The 20233-nt window shown below is 43.9% G+C and overlaps 2 protein-coding genes across 2 annotated transcripts in view; one reads left to right on the top strand and one right to left on the bottom strand.

The window, feature by feature from the left end:
- The window catches only part of LOC115382558 (ribonuclease inhibitor-like), a 350185-nt gene that overhangs the window by 69489 nt on the left and 260463 nt on the right, over positions 1–20233 (top strand). The gene's annotated exons all lie outside the window — the stretch shown is intronic.
- LOC115381136 (GRB2-associated-binding protein 1-like) lies at positions 1516–19473 on the bottom strand. Its single transcript, XM_030082376.1, has 13 exons — positions 19148–19473; positions 12331–12459; positions 11867–12032; positions 11403–11583; positions 10045–10697; positions 6738–6820; positions 5715–5824; positions 5112–5407; positions 4374–4445; positions 3257–3353; positions 2905–3034; positions 2639–2773; positions 1516–2555 (listed from the first exon to the last, which is right to left on the bottom strand). Exons 1-13 carry the CDS (start codon positions 19220–19222, stop codon positions 2370–2372), a joined length of 2313 nt encoding a protein of 770 aa, XP_029938236.1. The 5' UTR covers positions 19223–19473; the 3' UTR covers positions 1516–2369.

The following is a 20233-nucleotide window of genomic DNA, read 5'->3' as shown; positions in this document are numbered from 1 at the left end:
CAGTCGCAACAGGCTCCTCTGAGACAGTCAGGAGAAAACACAAGAGGCACAAAATGAAAATAATGTATGTATTAAGGAATAATGTAGAGAATTAAGGAATGTAACAACAAATATGAACTGAAAGAATGTGCAAAATTGAAAAATATTTCCTTTTTTACAAAGTTGAAGGTGAGTGATGAAGTTTATATTATAGTGCATTGTGTGTGTGTGTGTGCGTGAGCGAGTGAGAGAGAGAGAGAGAGAGCAAGAGCTGATAATCCCACTGTAAAAGCAACAACGAAAGCAAGTTCTTCACATTTTAGTTTACTGAGGTAATCCAGTCGCCTTGGGTCGACACCATCAGCTCCTCTGGAGCCTCCACAGCTCCTCCTTCATGAACTAAACGTCACCATCCTGAATGAGGAGCTTACTGCTGATCCTCCTTACAGACATTCTGTGATGATGAAATGAGGAAAGATTAGTGGACATAATCTGCAATAACAATGATCATGACAAAGATTCCAGGTTTCTTCACTTTCCCAGATCTTTGCTGAAAAAAACCTGAGGCTGGATACCTCAGATTATTACCTGATCACAGATCAGCATTATGATCATTTGGACCAGTATCATATTTACACAGTGTATGTTTAAAAGTCACACTTTTAGTCATTTCAACACTCACTACAGAGTTTATCAGTATTGATCAGTGACTGAGCTCAGAAAATACTGACAGTGAATCAATATCTACATGACCAGCCATTTGACTTAAAGGCTGCTCACTGTACACATATTTCACAGTGGTATTATTAAGACAATGACATTAAAATACCGGTATTGCAGGATACAAATTCACAGAGAGATGATAGTCCAACCTAATGTGAACTAAAAACACTCCTAAAGTGAACAAAAGGTATTTTGACTGTGCTAAAATCAGTTGCTTGAGTTCAGATATAACCATAAGAAGTAATTATTTCAGTCAGAATTCTTCTCAAACAGGGAAACTGAAGCGCAATTTTCCTTTTCAAGTCCGTTGTTCAGTTGTTTTTTCAAAACGCAAAAATTTCGGAAGAAACTAAATTCCAAAGTTAAAACTGTGGCTATTTCAGTGAAAACAGGCTCAGCTGGAGTGAGGTGGAAGTGTAAATGAATCAGTTTCAACTCAATACTGCCCCTTAGAAAACACCAAAAGACTATATTCACCCAGTTCAGACAGATTAAAATATCAGTGAGTAAGTGTACATTTAAATAAATTAGTTTGAAGTAGTTTGTGTTGCTTTTATTGTTGTTTGATTTTACTTCAACACATCAGCTGTCATTCATTCTCACTGCAGTACAGCTGACAAACACACACCAGACGCCATGCTGTCTCCCCGCTGCAGTGAGACAGACAATCACGTGGCCAAACGGAGCTGAACCGACACACTCGGCCTTATAGGGGCGTTGGGACGATCACCACCCGACCAGCTGCACTCAATTAATGAACCGATTATGGCTCGTAGGGCACCGTGCCACATCAGGAAGATGCTGAAGACCAGACAGTGATGCAGTGTTTATTCATTTAGAATCTAATCACATTATTCAGCAGTAACAGATTACATCAATCACAGATTTGATTAAAAAATGACTCATTGTAGGATGACTTCATTGGAAAATTTAGGAGTTAATCATCAGAAGAAGTGATTCAATCCACAGTTCAATATCTTTATCACAAATTCAGCAGGAAACACAATGTGTAGAGAGTAACTGTCCTCAAGATGAATTTCTACTGTAAAGGTCCAAAAGGTCTAAAAGCCCTAGAAAGGGTTGGAATTCCAAATGGTTTGTGTATTTCGGGAGCATATCTTCCAAAAGCCCTGCCGCTTTCATTCCGAGCTGGAACTAAAACAATTTAAAGTACCGTCAGCTAAGATTCCAATGTGGCTGTTCACACATGTGACATGCTGGCAAAAAAAGTGTTTTTTTGTCATTTTCATCGTGCTTCGAAGTGTTTTAGTCCATTTCATTGATCCATAGTGCGAGTCCAGCTGTGTGTGTGAAGCTAGTGTGTTTCTGTAAATTGAATACAGTGTGATGCTTTCATTTGTACTCAAGAGCGATCACAACAGCAGCTGGAGGTGGTCTTCAGTTAGAGATTGAAACACGGGCAGCTGAGGATCCCGAGTTCACTTTATAGGCAAGGTTCACTCACAGCTCTGCTTTTTACAGGGATTTGTCAGAAACCACAGGATCTTCAGAAGAACTTCAAGGAGAACCGACCTACAATCACTCCACTTCACATTTCAGACATTTTTCCTCTCGCTCTTTGCTCCAAAGCATCTTTTCAACATGAGGAAATTGAGCTGGAGGAGTCTACAGAACTTGTTTTAGTCTTTTTTCATCTGTGTGAGTTCCTAGCATTTCTCCTTCTCCGTGGACATCCTCCCATCATGCCATGCTTCTCTGGTGTTCCTCAGGGCCTTGGTCCTTTTGGGGTCGACCACCACGTAGTCCACACGCGTGCGCTCGCCTCGTGCACGTTCCTCGCCCGACCCGGTCTGCTCGCTGTCGCCCGCTCCGCCTTCGGCTGTGCCGCGTTTCTGACAACAGAAAACATGCTGCTGTGTAACTTTAATCAACTTACTTTACTGTTATTATCGTGAGTGAGGGAGACGTTAAGCACCTGTCTGCTCAGGGTGGAGCGCCCGGTGTGGAGGTCCAGGTCCAGGTACTCCACCTGCTTGTCGCTTCTGGCTCGTCTGAGCATCGGGCTGCTGACTCCGCCCTCGGAGGCACGGTGCAGCATCAGCCTCAGAGACTACAAACACACACACTGCTTCAAAACTTGGGGTTTAGAGGATCGGGAGTCGAACCATCAACCCCCAGAGTGAAGGACGAGCCACTCTACCAGCTGATGTCGTGTATCAGAGTGAAGGCGGAGAGTCTTACCGGCTCCTCGGAGCTGAAGCTGAGGCTGGAGGTCGTCATGGCGACGTAGTTCTCGTCGGGGTCGTCGGAGTCGGAGGAAGGGGAGGAGCTCTGGCCCGAGGTCGGCCTCGCCGTGCGGCGGCTGGACGGGCTGAGACACGATGAAGGCCGTCAGTACACACAATGTGGCTCAACGTTACTGAAAAACCCGGCAGAGCGTCTGCTGAGTTCCAACAACAGGCTGCAGCATCGCTCTGCACCACAGGAGGGCGCCACAGCTCAGCTGGTTCTGGACAAACACACACACACACACACACACACACACACACACACACTCACACACACACACACACTCTCTCTCTCTCTCTCTTACTCTCTGGTGAAGGTCCGGGTCACAGGGGAGCGCACAGGGGGCGGGACTTCCTGCCAGTCCTGAGGCACGGTGCTGATGTCCAGGGGAGCCGGTTTCACTGGTGGACAGACGGAAAAAAGTCACTTTTAATATGGAACAACAAACACAACAAATTCCACATGAACAACAACAAAAAGATAGAACAACTACTTTTCAAGAAAAAGCATTGAGATTAAAGAGCAGAACGGGGTAAAGAAGCCGTTTGACAGAAACATTGTAGCGGTGGATCAATATTTCATGTGAAGGTTTCTTTAAGCTGCAGCTCAGCTCCTGTCACCCTGTAGCGATGCAAAGTGAGAGCAGGTAAATAATTCAACCTGCGACCGGCTGAAAGGCCAAATAAAGGAAATGCAATCATTTGAAAAATCTACTCAGTCAATGTTGAGGCACGTGAGCCTCAAAAAACAGGAATATAGGAATGTGACAAAAACTTTAAGCTGAATGTGGCTAAAAAGAGCTGAAAATGATGTTAAACTAACAGAATGTGACAAAGAGATGAACTAAATGAGGAAAAAAGAATGACAAAGATGAAAGGATTAAGTAAATATCTCTAAAAGAAGCTTATAATAACTAAAAATGATGCAGAATGAACTAAAATGAACACAAAATGAACTAAATGTGATGAAAACAAAGCTGACAATGACAGAAATGAACGGAAAGTGAGTCAAAAAAACTAAAAGCGAAACAAAAAGAGTTGACAGCGATATATAAAATGATCAAAATATTATTAAAATAAGCTGAGAGTCACACATGGTGCTGTAAAAGAGATAGTTTGCCAGAAGGTTAGTCAATAATCATATAAGATAAGAAAAATAGAAAACTATTCGCTCTATGTTTCTAAAAATTGGTAAATTTGACAGAAATCAAACTACAATTATACAAATATAATACGGAACAAAGTAACATAAAATGGGACAAACGTCACATGAATATTGGCATAAATAGGAGTTAGTTCATGAAGCTGATACAGAATGGGCTAAAAGTCAGATGAGGCTCGATTAAAGTCAAACAAAAAAGGCCGAAAAGGAGTTAAAAGTGACTGAATAAAAGAGGAGGGTCTTAACAGAAGTGTTTGTACCTTTGGTTTTGTGTGACGCCTCTCCAGCTGTCTGACTGTCGCTTCTCTCTGCAGGCTGATTCACACACACTCCTGCACACAAAGACATAAACTTACAACAAATAGACTAAAAAACTGCAACTGAAAGACACAAATCTATAAACCAAAATTATAAAACTAACATAAACCTAAAACAGCAACAAACAAAACTACTACAAACATCCAAAATCACAGTGGAACGACACAAATCTACAACAGAGCATACGATTAGTACAAACAAAAAACTACAACAAAATACACAAAGCTCCAAAACAAAAAGAAACTGCCAGAAACATATAAACTAACATAAAATACCACAAACAGACACAACACAACAACAGAAAGACACAAACAGAAACAAAAAAACTATGTAAAAAAAAAAAAAAAAAAAAAAAAAACTGAACTGTTAGAAAACTAAAAAAGACCCAAAATAACAACACAACATAAGACTACGATAAATGGAAGAGAACCACAATGCATCTTCATAAAACTACCACAAATCTGCATAAAACTACAACACAGTATCACAAATTCTACCAGGAACAGACATAAAACAACCACAGACAAACACAAAACCACGACTGAGAGACAGTGAACTGGCACAGAAAGACAGAGACGCACAATCTGAAGAGACATTAAATGACCACAACTGGACACAAACTACCATCAAAATAATGAACAACAGTCCAGAAAAAGACTCTTCCTGATGAACCGTCTGACCTTTGCGTTGCGGCTTCAGGTTGCGGTGAATCGGAGGGGGCGTGGCCTCCACGTCGCCCCCCCGCACGGCGTTCCCGGTGTTCCTGCGGGGCGGCGGGGTCCCGGGGGTCACGGAGGTCAGCGGGGAGGTGCGGAAGCCCATGTGGGCGGGAGGGGGCACCTGCCTCCCCAGGGACGCCGTGTCACCCGCCGTGTGGGCGGCGTGGGTGGGCAGGGAGGGGGTGAGCGGGGTCATGGGGACGTAATTCCCATCCTGGAGCTGAACCGGGGGGTCCGAGGGAGGAGGCGGAGGCCCTCTGCACACACGGGAGAACCCTTTTATTATATCTGCCTTTCAGTTTCTACTTAGTGAAAACCATTTATTTCTGGAGCTGGTGTTGGATTCTAACCCTCGACCACATTCAGTCACTGAAACTGTTTTATTGTTCTTTCCCTAACATGGGAGAAGACTTTCTGAATGTCTTGAAATATTCTTCACAAGTCAAGTCAGTATGGACATGTGTGATTTCGAAGTATAAAAATGAGTGTTCTCCAAATAATAATGAAAGAAATCAACGGTTTCCGAATGAGAGCAGAGTGTGTCTGATAACATTTTCCACTCACCGTGACGCGACAGGCGGCTCGGTGGTGGCAGCGCTCATGGGAACGTAGTTTTCATCCACGTCGTCGTCTTCAGAGCAGACGCTGCCCAGGGGTACCATACCTTTATTAAACTGAGGAGGGGGTGAAAAGTACATTTTCCTCACTTGTAGATCTGGACAGATCAGAGATATGGCCATCATGATGTTCAAACTTGTCTTTTTTTATGAATTCACTCTTGACGTCTCACAGTAGTTTTAGTAACGATGGACCAGGGCATAGCAGAGGCAGACGAGACTCAGATGTGAAAATCAAAGGTTTCATTTCCCTGGTCTTAAAAGCAAAACTGGTATTTTCCTATTAGTTTCAGCACAAGCAAGCAGGAAAAAAAATGAACCCATGAACAGAGAAAAGTTCATATTTTGTCAGACAGTCTTATTTAATGCCGAGACTTCCTGTGTGAAAAATCCTCCCAGGTGTGAAATGGGTTTTAGGACCGGTGGTGTCATCCAGGGTTTCCACAGCATCGAGCCACTTATCTTCAGTCAGCACTGCGGACGTCAATCCCCCATGATGCACCACTCAGCACTATCTACGAGCCAAGATTGCTGATTTTTTTTTCTTTCACTAAGATGATGAAACCAAGACCTGCCCAGCTTCTGATTGGCTACAGATTATTCTGAAATTATATAACAATGAGCTAACACTATGGACAGATTTTCACGAAGCAGAGGCCTCTTTCCAGCCATTTTCTTTCAATTTAATTTCTGGGCTGATTTAAAACAAGGTAAAAATAAAGAGTAACTACATTTCTACAAGTAAACGATGTACATATGACCCCTGGTGCCACTGATGGGACTTTTCACCTTCATTCTTATTGCAGAGTGTCTTTTCCTTTGAGTCAGATGCTTTTAAACTGACGTAAATATCTGTCATTTCCAATCCGGAGTTCAGTGTTTCCACACGCTGCAATAAGGAGGTTTAGCGTTGTGTCCGACTGCCTGCAGGATTAAATGTGACATAAGAGCCGTTCTTTCAGTTACTTACAAAGTAGCTGTTGAAACTTTCGCTGAACTCAAACATGCTGGCTCTGTCAGCGAGCGATCGAGGGATGTGGAGCGACTCGGAGCCTGAAAGACAGAATGAAGACCTGCTGTCACCCACCTGGAACTGAGTGCTGCTGAACATCAGCTTCTGCAAAGAGACGAACGGTGTACACTTTCTTCTGTCCCTAAAAATCATATTGACTCTTGACTGGGGAGGCTGGCTGATGTCGAAGTCTGTTTCCCACCCGTACAAGAATGTGTAGTTGCACACTGTCCAATGGGAAACCAACTTCAAACGATATATGTATTTTACCTCACCAGCTGAGCTCACGTTTTGGAAAACATTAGCGGTCTTCACATCATCTCTTTTTTGTCATTTAGACTGAATTCTTTCTGATTAGACGACCACATCAGCTTGTGATGAATACCAAATAAAGTTATCAGAATATTTCACCAATTTAATTCCAACCAAGATGTGGCATGATTGATTTCAGTGGATCAATCCCAGAATGCTTTTCATGCATGTGCACAGATCCCCACAACCTGGAAGCCCGTCAGTATCAAAAATAGAATTAACAGTTATGAGCTGTGGTTGTGGTCCTTTTTTAGAAAAAATATTTTCTAAACTGCAACAATCAAAGAAAGCTTCTTGGTGCAAATCAGAAAGAGATGAGCACATGACGGTTTTTTGTGTGTATGCTCGGTTCGCATTCGCTGAACTTACGCCACAGACACGTGTTCAAAGCTTTGACATGGATTAAGATTTGATCAAAATCTGAACTAAACCATCCCCTCCGATGTGATTTAAATTTCAATCTGATGGTGCAGACATGATCGGACTGAAGTGGTTACATGGTGCTAATTTTATCAGGTCTGCATTTAACTGGATTCATTTTGATCCACAGCAACAGACGCAGAACATCGTCGGAGGCCTCCTGAAAACGGAACATTTTGGTTTGTCATTTACTCAACAACGGTGCTCAAAGAGGATTTTTTGAGAACAGCTTCCCAGGTGGAATTTTTTGAAAACATTCTGTCTCCGTCTCCATGGAAATGGATGAAAACACAACATTCTTTGAGTGTGTGTGTGTTTGTGTGACTAGGTCAACGCGGCTAACAGTGTAAAGTGCTTTATAACTGCTGAAGTGGTCAAAATGTGGAATTAATAATTCAACCAGCACCAAATAAATGTTGCAAATGCTTGGTAAACGTCGACACATAAAGAGGTGGAGATCTGCTACCTTTAAAATAAAGAAGAGGCCTGGTTGCTCAGCTTTTACCAAATAGTTTGTCTACAGTTGCATAAAGTTCCAATTACCAAAAATCATACTTGTTGCACTTATAAAATTTTAACCACATCAGTCATTTCAGATCTACACAAGTTATTTGCTTTATTATTCATCTTTCTCAGCCCTCCACTGTTTAAATGGCGTACACACATTTCTGCATTGACAGACTATCATCATCATCACATTTTCTGTTTGTATTAATTAAGCTTTCTTTTGAGTTACCCTGCTGGTGGGAGGTCTCATCCCCGAGTGGCAAAACAAAAAAAGGAACCTTTTCCAACACATGCCTGTTCTCCCTCATTGCCCAACTGCTGGTTCCCCGACACACATGGCTTCATAGCGTCGATGGGCAGGGACAGTATTTGCTAAGACGTTGGCCAATCAGCCGTCTGTGCACGAAGCATCAAGCCCGGGCGTGTAGGAGGGCAGCGGCGTGTGTCGGATTCAGGCTCCTACTCAAAATATAAGCTTTCTGTTTGTTTTTGAGTGAACTTCGGCTCAGTCTTAAAGGGAAATGAGTTCTTCCTGAAGACTGAACCCCTCTCTGTGCCAATTTCAGGGCAAAGTTCTCACCTTGCTGATAAAACTCAAATCATGGCAACGTCCTGAAAAGGATGCCTGTTAACATGGAAATGGGAGAAGTGCTGAAAACTTTGCCTTTTCAGTGGCTCTGAGGACCGTACACCAAAAAAAACCAAAACAAAACAAAACAATGAAAGTTTTCTGTTTTTCACCTGAAAACATTTCATGTAAACGTCATTGTGCCACAAACAGGTCCAGATTGTTTTCAGACTGAAGGGTTCAATCCCTCAGTACTGCCAGTTCTGCAGGCCAAAGCCTCTTAACTGCAGCGCTGGAATCTGCCAGCTTCCTACCAACACTTTTGAAACATTAAGAAAAAGATAAAGACATTAAAATGTTTGTTTCATTGACCTACTTAACAACCACACAGCTCTTAGATAAAACTATTATTCTGGGAGCAGATTTGAGAAACATTTGAGAGATTTGCTTAGGTTTGTGGTTGTTCTTGAATGCACTGAAGACAAGAGAGTTTTCATAAAAAATCCATAAAGATGTACTTTAGGGTTAGGGTTAGGGTTAGGGTTGATGTGGGGAAATCCTTAAGTATTTGTACTTAAAAGATTACTTCAGAAGAGCAGAGTTTGTGGGCAAAAGTGTTTCTGTAAGATCCAGTATGCTACGACGCTAATATCAAGTGGCGCCAGGTCCACACCAAGTTGTCTGAGCAGAATGTTGAGTTATAACAAAACACCGTGATAAAAGTGTCCACAGCTTTTCTGGTTCTGAGAGACTTAAGAAAATTATTTAATATATAGATGAGGACCAGGAGACTCTGGACGGGGAGTCATGACACTCTTGAAGAAAACATTGTTCTGATTGTCCATTTACTGAGCATGTGCAGAGGAACAGTTAATTGTAGTGTCAATGCGCAATACCGGGATTACCTCCATCTACATCTACAAGGAGACGACCCCTGAGTGTTTCCAGAAAGTGTCATTTCCCCGTTTCCATGATGACAGAGGTGGGAGGTCTGAGCATTTTTCAAAAGCTGCATTTTCAGTATCTTTGAGCAGTGTCACCATGTCACCACAGCCCCAAGGCATAACAGAAGGTTGCATTTTATATCTTCGATTGTATTGATCTGGGGCCTAAATATAAATGTGGATTGATCATGTTTAAGAGTTTTTTAATCGTAGCATGCCCTACTATCAAGTTACTGTCTCTATTTTCTCGAAAATGGGGCGGCTGTGGCTCGGTTGGCAGAGTGATCGTCTCACGATGTTGGCTTGATTCTCCATCTCCCCATGTCCACATGCTAAAGTGTCATTGAGCAAGACACTGAACCTCTAAAACTGCGTGCCTTGCACTGGATGCCTCCACTGGTGTGTGAATGGATGAACGTGAACTGCAGTGTTAAAGCACTAAATAAATGTTTTCCAAATGGGGAAACAGTTTTCTCTTGTTTAAAAAGGGAAAGATAAGTGATTTGTTTCTTACTCGTTTGCAAGCGCCCTGCCGTTACGATGGTGTGACTTCTGGGGAGGTATCCTCCATCGTCGTCATCCTTCCTGTCCGGCTCGGAGATGCTTCGGGGAAGCGTGGCGGGACTGGGGCGCGCAGCTGAGCTCTCTCCCTGGGAGGCGACGGCCGAAGGCTTCGGCGGCCGTGGGGGAGGAGTGGCGGTGGCGGCGTGGAGCTCCGACTGAGTGGACGGGTCAACGCTGGGGGTGGACGACACGCGGCGGGGCGGGGGCGGCTGGGGCGTGGACGCCGGGCGGGGGACCTGGTACCCGGTCGGCGTGCACGTGGTCGGGTGCTTGTCGCCGGTGAGAGATATGGCAACGGGACGCAGGTGGAAGTCCAAGGAGTGCTTCCTGGGGTGAGGGGACGGGTGGCAGCGAGGTCTGGCCCCTCGTTTCTGGGCGTCCGGGGTGGCGCCGGCGTCTAGAGACTGGCTGAGGGGGCTCGACATCCCCGCCACCGTCCAAGGTGCCGTCCTGTAGCCGGAGGAGGCCGGGGGGCCGGGAGGGAGGCTGCTGGGAAGCAGAGAAGAAGACGAAGAGGAGGAGGAGGAGGAAGTGGCGGAGGGGGGAGGGTAGAGGTTGTCGTTGTAGTCGGCTTCAAGAGAGGCGGAGGAACCCAGAGGAGGCCTGGAGGAAGACAGAGGTGAAGCACTTACAGTTCCTTCTGTCTGAATGGAGGAGTGGCTTGGTCACAGATAACTCCCTACTACCCAGTGATCACTGTCTTTTAGCTCGAGAACCAAACCTGAACGAAAACCAACTGAAGCTGCTGGAAAATGTCAAAATCTTTCCGACTGAGGAGGCAGAGAAGCTTCTTCACCAGCTGCTCTGATGAACTAAAGCTGGAAACCTGTGGGTGTGATCCAAAACAAATAACTAATCCTCTGTCCTGAGAGCCGACGCGTCTCAACCTGCCGCTCATTTAGTTTAGTTGATTCACCGTCAGCTGTTTCTTTTTTCCTTTCAACTAAATAAAGGGAAAAAAATTGCTGTTTGAATACACACTAACCTATTCGTCTCCAAATTACAGATCTTTATACTGTTTAACGTTCTGCAAAACATGTCTTGGGTATATTCCAAACACACATACTTTGGCATCTCAGGGTATCTCGGTAAGAAAACATTTTTGACATTATTTCCAAAAATGTTGCTCAGTTTCAAATTCCCATAGATAAGTGAAATAGGTAATATTTTCTCCATAGTCATGGAAACGTGATTCCCCCTGTGTTGTCATGGAAACATGTTCCTCCAGCGCCATAGTGTCAAACATGGACGAGAACATGGACCCAACGGCGAAGCTCTGTTTCTCTCCGTGTGCATTTGTTCCTTTACCTGAGCTGAGTCTGGCAGTGCGACAGCCAGAGGTAATCATCCTCCAGGCCGCCGTCCGGCTCCAGGTGCCGCACGCTCACCGGGTCGTAAGGGGGCGGGACCGACCCCGTTACCGTGGAGACGACGGTGGTGTTAATGCTTGGAAGGATGGAGGCAGATGAGTTGGGAGGTCTGACTGGAACTGCGAATTTAAACAGCAGATTGAAGGATGAAAACCTTTCTGTAACTTCCTGCTGGGGAACTTTTATCTGCACCATTTACTGGAAAGCTTTCTGAAGAAAACGAGGACTGTTTCGTTTTTGTTTTGTTTTTTTTCTCAGACTCCTGTGACTCAATATGTTGATTTTCTTACTTCTTGTTCTTTCGTTACTTCTTCAAGTTGAATCAAATGGGTCCCAACAAAGAAAAAACAAAAACCAAGAGACTATTTCTGACGGTTCAACATGAAGTGATGTCCGCCGTACCCTCGTCGGTGGGGTTGAAGCCACACAGCAGGCAGATGGACGCCACCCAGCGGTTCATGTCCTCCTCGGACTCGGCCACCAGATACCAGGTCCTCTCCTCCGTCCTCAGATCAAAGACGAAGCTGCTCTCCAGCTCTTTCTTTGTGAATGTGAGGCCGGCGTCGACCTGTGGGAGAGGACACAAAGACATTTGTAGTCCAGCAGAGGGCGCCATCTGTGCTCTGTGAGGTTGTGGTTTTAAAATGAGGATTTCAGCTGGTTTTCAGAAAAGAATGTATTGTTTTATAAGAGGAACTTGACTCAGGTACGGAAGGGTGCAAAAGATAAAACACTAAAGCCAAATCAAGGAAAGACTTTCAAACCCTATTGGTTCTTGATAGTAAAGAAGGAAATAAAGAAGTTGTAAAGATAGCCATTCTTTTCTAGTTCAGCAGCATTGGGCGACCACGTCTCCGTCTCTTTACCTGCTCGCACAGGTTCAGGTTGATGGTCCTGATCGGCTGACGCGACTGCTGGTTCTTGTAGTACTGCAGGACGTCCGGTTCTCCGCTCAGTCGGCCGCTCCGCAACACGAACCATCGCCGCTTCCACGCCTGAGGACAGAAGAGGAGTGTGTCACTTTATCAGAAAATCAAGACAAATTTCAAGAAAATGTGAAACACCTCAAACAGAAAAGGTTTTACAGTCTGGGAGCAACAAACTTCACAATTTTTCGATCAAACGGTCACTTTGCTGCTGTGATGTTGTAAATTTTCCCCTTGTGGGGCTAATAAAGGCTTTTCAGTTTCAGTTTAATCAAGTTTAACATAAAGCAATCCTGGTATGTGAGCTCTGAAACATTTTAGCATGTCGCATGTCGCATGTAGCATCACTGGTGTGTGAGCTCTGAAACCCCTTAGCGTGTAGCAAGCAGCATGACTCAGCGTTACATGCTTAGCAGTTAAAGGTGCTGTAGGCAAGATTCAGCATCTCCGCCATCTTGCTTAGGTTTACCTAAGCAAGATGGCGATTTGAAACCCAGCACAGCCAATCCTGTCCTGTTTTCTCTGACATCACGCCCTTACACAAGTTAGGCCCCTCCCACAAGAACGTGTGACGAACGCCCCTCGACCAATCACGGTTAGAGCCTCAGGGGCTCTGCTGATTGGTCAAAGATACCTGGAGCTGTCGAGATTCCTTTTCAGCTCAGAACAGAGACAGATGGAAACGCTGCACCCTCGCGGTAGTGCAGTTATGCTACACTCCTAAAGGATTATCAACGGATACTCTAACATTTAATCCAAAGAAAACACAGAAAACTTAGCACTGACTAGCAAAATCCTGCCTACAGCACCTTTAAACTACTGAGCAACATCGTTCTAACTCTACTCTGTGTTCTTGTTAAATATAATTCTTTAACCTGAATTTTGACCACTTTTCAAAATATATACTTAAATACCGCATGATTTTCTGCTACCAGGGGAGTTCAAACTCTAATATGACCCTTATCAATTCAGATTGATTTAACTCCTTGAACGTCTCAATCAGCTGTTCATGTTTTCAGAAAATACAAACTCAGGGAATTCTTCGTCCACCAGCATGTAAGCGTTCACAGACAGCACATCAGGAGTTTAGACTTTCGACCTGGCTTCTCTCTGTTTTCCACTCCAGTGAACATGAACGCTAACCAGCCGTCACTCCCTCGCTCACAGTGAGCTGCTGAAAATCTGACGCGACTCCCCGGCCACCGTCACCAGGCCTCGGCACGGCGGGAAGAGTCCATCTCCCCCGAGCAAATCCACGACGACGAGTCATGTTTCAGACTTAACTCACCACTCGTGTTAAGTGTATGCTGTCAGTGTGTACGTAGTGTGAGTGAGCGCGCGCACGTGACGACCATATAAAGGTGAGAAGAATCCAATATGAGCCTGTGCATGCAGGAGTCACAGTTGACAGGAAGCAGAAGTTATCTGACTGGAAATCAGCAGAGGTTTGATGAGCGAATGTCTTTTCTTCTTCAGATATTCAATAAGAAAATGTCAAATCTGAATTTTTGTCTTTGGCTCTATGATTCATAGAAGGATGACATTCTGACTTCTTGAAGCTAGACGTTTTAACCTCATAAGGACTTTCACTGCAACTCAATAAGCCATAAAAAAGATTTGATGTTTTCTTCCATCTGCATTCAGAACCATTTTTCACAGACAGACAGGTTTATGATGAAAAGGGGCTTAAATTGTAGGTTTGGTAACAACATGTTATCTGAAATTAGATGATGGTGACTGGATGGAGCCAGCTGAAGTTACATCAGTTAGTGGAGGAAGTAAATTGTTTGGGCCCAGAGATGAAGAAAGTCAGACATTTTTGTAGATGGAAACTCATTTTAACACCAACAAGGTGAAACAAAAATCCCCAAAAAGTATTCAAAAAAAAAAAACAAAAAAAAAAAACAACAAGTCTTCGTGATTAATGAAGTAATGGAGTGTAATCCAAAACAATCCAAACAAACAATGAAACACAAGGACTAAAGTCCAGGAACACAGCCACACAGAGACCGAGAAATGCAGAGAAACACAGAGAAACACAGAAAACGACAACCTGAGCAGACAAAACCAGTCCATTATCAACCCACAGCCACCAGGCGAGGACGATCACGCACTCAGGTATAGGGGAGAGTCATCAGGGTGGAACAACAATCAAACATAAGGAGGTGGAGCCAAGGAACCTGAAGCAAGAGACACATTCAGGCCACGTTCACACAGAGCTGGGTGCTTACAGAAAGGGATGTTTCCTCCTCTACCTTAAAAACAGGTTGAATGCAGATGATACTGATGACGCTTCTGTCTCACACTGTGAGGTTAATCTCCATCTCCTCTTGTCTACACGCAAGAGCAAAGATGGCGTTTTCCCAAAAATCTACTCAGACGGCGTTTTCAGACATAATCTGAAACATGAACCCCGACAGGGAGGAGCTGTGTAATCTGGATGTTAGCTGAGGTTACATCAGCGAGAGGGGGGGAAAGGGTTCAATAATCTGGATGTCAGTGCAGCGAAAGACTCACGACAAGATGCAGCAAAAAGCTGAAATGAAGTACCAAGACGGAGACAGACAGACACGGCGCTCGGAAAGGGAAGTTCACCTGTTCCATAATAAAATGTGTCTCTGTGAGGCTTCGTATTTTTGTTGTTTCTTCCATAACCAAAGAAGAATCTGACTTTGAGCAGTGGATTCTGTTCGGGGTGTTTGCACCTGACTCTCTTCTGGAGAGTTCTTCCTCCAAAACCCCGCTGGCCGGAGCCTCGCTGGCTCTGGACGCCATCAAAGTGCACGGCAGTTAAAATACCACCGAGTGTGTTTCCTCTCGCCCGTCCCCTCAAACACAGACAGGAAGAGGAAGTATCTGAACAGGAAATGCCGGTAAGAGGTGGCAGAAGACGTGTTTACCCACCAAATAAGACGTGAATTACATGAAAACAGACAAGAGCTACAACGTTTAAGACCAAGACAAGGTGGCTGGTGGGTGAAATCAAAGTTTTAGCAGCCTGAGGAGACGAGACAAGAAAAGACCAGATCACACAGGACAAGGTTAATCTGACAGCATGGCTTTGAGGCTAATGCTAGCTAGCTAGCTCAGCTCACTGTTGTACTATATCCACTAAAAATGGGTAAAAACAAATCTATGTTTTCTGTGAAAGATTTACCGTTTGCTTGGTGGTTTGTTGGGCTGGATTGGAACCACTTACAGGACAGTTTTGGTCCAGGTGCCTTATGTTGAACACCCCCTGAATAGAGGGTTGGATTATTGACCGAACTGGTGACGTCTCTTCGAACCTCATGGAGAAGCTTCTTATCGAGACACATGTTTCAGTTTTCTTCTCAACTGTTTAATTTTGATCTTATTTCAAAACTTTTTCATCTTATTTTTACATTAGTTAAGTAATTCATTGTTTCACTTCAAAATAGCTAATATACTTAATTTTATTTATTTCTAATTACTAATCTGTACTTTTTCTTCCTGAAATGATCTCTGGGTATTTCCATGGACATGCTTACAATTTTTTAATTACATTCTGTGTCCATACTTTGTCCTTTAGGAATCAAACAATGAATATCTGCAAAATTTTACATTGTTGAATTAAGTTTTTTTCTGTGATATTTATCTTTTAACAATTTTCCATCCTGTTAATTCTATCATCATTAAAAGACCTGATTATTCTTCAGTGTTTTTATGTTATTCATTTCTCAAATATTTTTGGCCATTTTATTTATTTATTTATTTTTTACTTTTAGTGAACGTAGAATACAAAGTATATTGGCATACCTTATTTTTAATTTTTAAATTACTCATTTTAACTCCTGATATAATCAATGTATTCATTTTTAATTGCCAATTAAATTATTTGTGAATATTTTTATTTATTTCACCCATTTCTTAAAAAAAAAAATATATAAATTGAACAATCTTATTGAAATGTAATTTATTAACTAGCTGTCAGTTCTATGAAATTTCGGTGGATTCACTCCCTTATCATTCCCACGTAGTTTCCTGACATCAGGTGAAACTCTGGTTTCCATCGGTCCTGTTTCCTCCGTTGACCTCTGACCCCAGCAGGAAGCAGTCACAATGGATTGAAAATAACTCTTCCTCCTCCATCCTGCCTCAAATCAAAACTACGAGCCGACCTGAGCAGCAGCTCTCCGCCTTTCGGCTCCTAGTCTCCTCTGTTCTTCGCCTGATCGGCAGCAGATTGACAAACGTCTCACTTCTTCTGTGAATCCATCCCTCCGATCTGAGCGGACCTGGGATTGTTCCATTTTCATAAAGTTGTGTTTTTAATAGTCCTGTTCTTCACAAGTGTTTGAACTGAAAACAGTTGTTTTTAACACCACTTTTAAAGGTTTTTCTCCACCACCGTCCTGTTTCTCTGCGTGTCTTGGTTTGGACTCTCCTGATTCCTGCTTCCTGTTTTCTGCTCCCGTCATGACGTGAACGCGATCGGCTGTTTATATGAGGAACCAAGCGGATTATTGATCGGGGTGGACGACCGCTTCCGATCCAATCTGATTGGATCAGATCATATAAGACATTTCTGATCAGTTTGACCTCATAATCTGATTATCGGTGGATTTTCGGACACGTGTAAACGAGACTCGTGTGTCCGAGCTCCGCTGTTGTGTGAAAAAAACTCCTAAAAAGCTACGAAACTTTTGCATTTTAACTTGAAATCATCGCCGCGTAATTAGGCCCTAAAAGCGATCTGGACTGTGACACAGATAGAGAAGGAAAACAAAGGCTCTCATGCAGCTCTTCTCTGCTTGTTTTTGACCTTTTGGGTGTGTGAGTGTGTGTGTGTGTTCTCATTGTCCTCGAGCTTTACCTCATCACTCCTCCTTGGGTTTGCTCCAACCCACTTTTCCAAATCTTTTAAATCTGCAGGGAGCCCCGCCCCTCCCCCGCCGCCCCTTCTTCCCGTCTTCGCTCAACCCGACCCAGCTGAGAGCGATTAGTTTATTACGTAACACACACACACACATACACACACACCACACACACACACACGCACGCACGCACGCACGCACGCACGCACGCACGCACGCACGCACAAACACACAAACACGCACACACACACACACAGAGTGCGTGACGGAGTACGCTCCACGAACTTTCTCCCAATCCTTAGCGGACAACACACCAACACACACACGGGCCTCTTCGTGTGCCTTTCTGGAGTGTGTGTGTGTGTGTGTGTGTGTGTGTTGACAGTAGACACACAGCTGCGCCGGCCGACTGTGTGTGTGTACACACACCGGGCTGTGTATACCATCATGAGCAGAGCCTGGGCCCAAACCTTGCCTCTCAGGAGAGAGGACATTCAGTCCACTGAGGAATTCTGGGTAATGCAGTCCTCCTCATGACCTGGAATCGCTTCACTCTGCTTAAATGGAGATTTTTGTATTTTCGGAGCTCATGTTACAGATCAAAAGGAAGAGTTTCTTCCAGCAGTTTCCCCTCCAGTGGAGCAGAGGCCACACTTGTTGAGGGAAGAGGTTTGAAAGGAAATGAAACAGAGAAAGAGGTTTGGTGGAAAATATGGAGGAGAGATGAGATTAGCTCAACTCACTGGTAAGGTATGCCAGATATGCAGTCTGTGTGAGTGTGTGTGTGTGTGTGTGTGTGTGTGTGTGTGTGTGTGTGTGTGTGTGTGTGTGTGTGTGCTAAGCTGATTCTTTACTGGAAAGTAAGCCTCGCAGCCCCTGTTTAGATTTGTTTACAGGGACTAACCGACGCTCGTCTCGCACCAAAGACAGAACACACACACACACACACACACACACACACCGTGTGAGGGACCATCTCACTTTCTGTCTCCCTCTTCTGTCTTCTGTTTGTCTTCTCTATTCTCTGTTATCTTTTCGGAAAAGTTTTATGTTCACACAGAAACGTTTTGACAACAGTGTGCGTTTCCATGGAAACATCAGAATGCCTGAAAAGGATGTAGTTAGCCTGTTGGGCCACTAGTTGGCGCTGTTGGTTGTTTTTGTAAGGAAACCACACACACACACAGAGCAGAGAACAATGTGCCATAAGCATCAACACTGTGATGAGCGTGACTACTAGCAGCATGTTCGAAAAGTTGCACCATTTAAATGGAAACAGTTGGAGAGTTTCCCAAAAGCTGCATTTTCCATGTTTCCACAGCATCAGAACTTCTTCAAAAAAGTTCCACCTTGGGAGATGTTTTTAAAAGTTGAGTTTTCAGTGACTGCGAGCATCGTCTCCGTGCAAACGGGAAGTGAAAAAGAAAGTTTTCTGTTTTGAAAACGTTGTTGTGTAAACGCAGTTTTTGTGACAATGAAACTTGAGCGGGTGACTCGGTGTGTAAAGTGGAGTAAACATTAAAACAACTAAAGAACGATTTGGACTACATGACCAATTCTCTCATTAGATTTTACAAAACTTCTGTAGATGTTTGAAAGAAGATGTTTTATTATAGTACATCAGTTTAGTGTGTTTTGAAATCTAGTCTTCTATACAACTGAAAAAAAAAAATCAGTTTTCAATTTTTGTTTGGAATTAAATTGAAAGTCCTTTTTTTAAAGTTGATCATTTTGTCAGTTTTTCAATAAATACCGTACGTTCTCCGCCAGTTTCATTCATTTTGTACATTGAAGTCTTATTTGTTGCTTGGTGCAGCATAGTTTCTTACTTTCACGGTGAGTGTTTGCTGTTAACAGTGTGTGTGCATATGTGTATGTTTTATGTGTGTGTGTGCGTGTGTGTGTGTGTGTGTGTTACTCACATAACGCCGCAGCTTCTTCTCCGGAGGAGATTTCCTCAGCCAGCCTTCACACACCACCTCCCCGGCTACGCTCATCCTGAGGCCGGCGGCAGCAGGGCGGGTGGAGGGAGTGATGGGAGTTCGACTAGGTGGGCCTCCAGGCAGGTACAGGTCCAGTCCGACCGCAGCCGGCAGCCAATACGGAGCCAGACGAGCCAATCAGAGAGCTCACCTGGAGGAGCAGGCCTCACAGGGATCCGTTACTTTTGAACCTCCAGCTGGAGGAGAGAGGAGAGGAGCTGCTGACTCTGTGGAGTCACACCTCCGTCTGAGAGGCTCCCTCTCCCTCCTGCTCTCCCTCTCTCTCTCTCTCGGACATTCCTTCCCTCCTGCCTTTTCCTCCTCACTCCTCCCACTCTGCTGCCTTTGCTCCATACAACAGGAAACTCCCCCTGTGAGTGTGGACTGTGTGTGTGTGTGTGTGTGTGTGTGTGTGTGTGTGTGTGTGTGTGTGTGTGTGAGAGAGAGAGAGAGAGAGAGAGAGAGAGAGACCACACAAAGCCAATGTGACACTGTTGGTTTTCCAAGCAGTTATTTATTTTTTACTTTACTTTGTTCCAGTTATCATCAATAAAGTCCATAACTGTTTCAAATAAGCTCCATTAAGATGTTTTTATAAAGGTAATGTTAGCATTAGCTTTAGCTGAACTGTCAACAGTTTGAAAATGAATGAAATATTCACTTTGTTCACTTCAGATGAATCATCAAGGAGGAAGATGCTCTATAATCTGGATGTTATAGGGAGGAAGATGCTCTATAATCTGGATGTTATAGGGAGGAAGATGCTCTATAGTCTGGATGTTATAGGGAGGAAGATGCTCTATAGTCTGGATGTTATAGGGAGGAAGATGCTCTATAATCTGGATGTTATAGGGAGGAAGATGCTCTATAATCTGGATGTTATAGGGAGGAAGATGCTCTATAATCTGGATGTTATAGGGAGGAAGATGCTCTATAGTCTGGATGCTGAAGGGAGGACGATGCTCTGTGAGGTGGATGTTGGTAAATGCTAAAATTATAAGTCTTTCTTTCCATCTTTCTCTCTCT

This window comes from Salarias fasciatus, chromosome 3 (genome assembly GCF_902148845.1).
Source record: "Salarias fasciatus chromosome 3, fSalaFa1.1, whole genome shotgun sequence".
NCBI lineage: Eukaryota > Metazoa > Chordata > Actinopteri > Blenniiformes > Blenniidae > Salarias > Salarias fasciatus.
The sequence above is the reverse complement of the archived record's forward strand: the minus strand, read 5'-3'. Positions and strand labels throughout refer to the sequence as shown.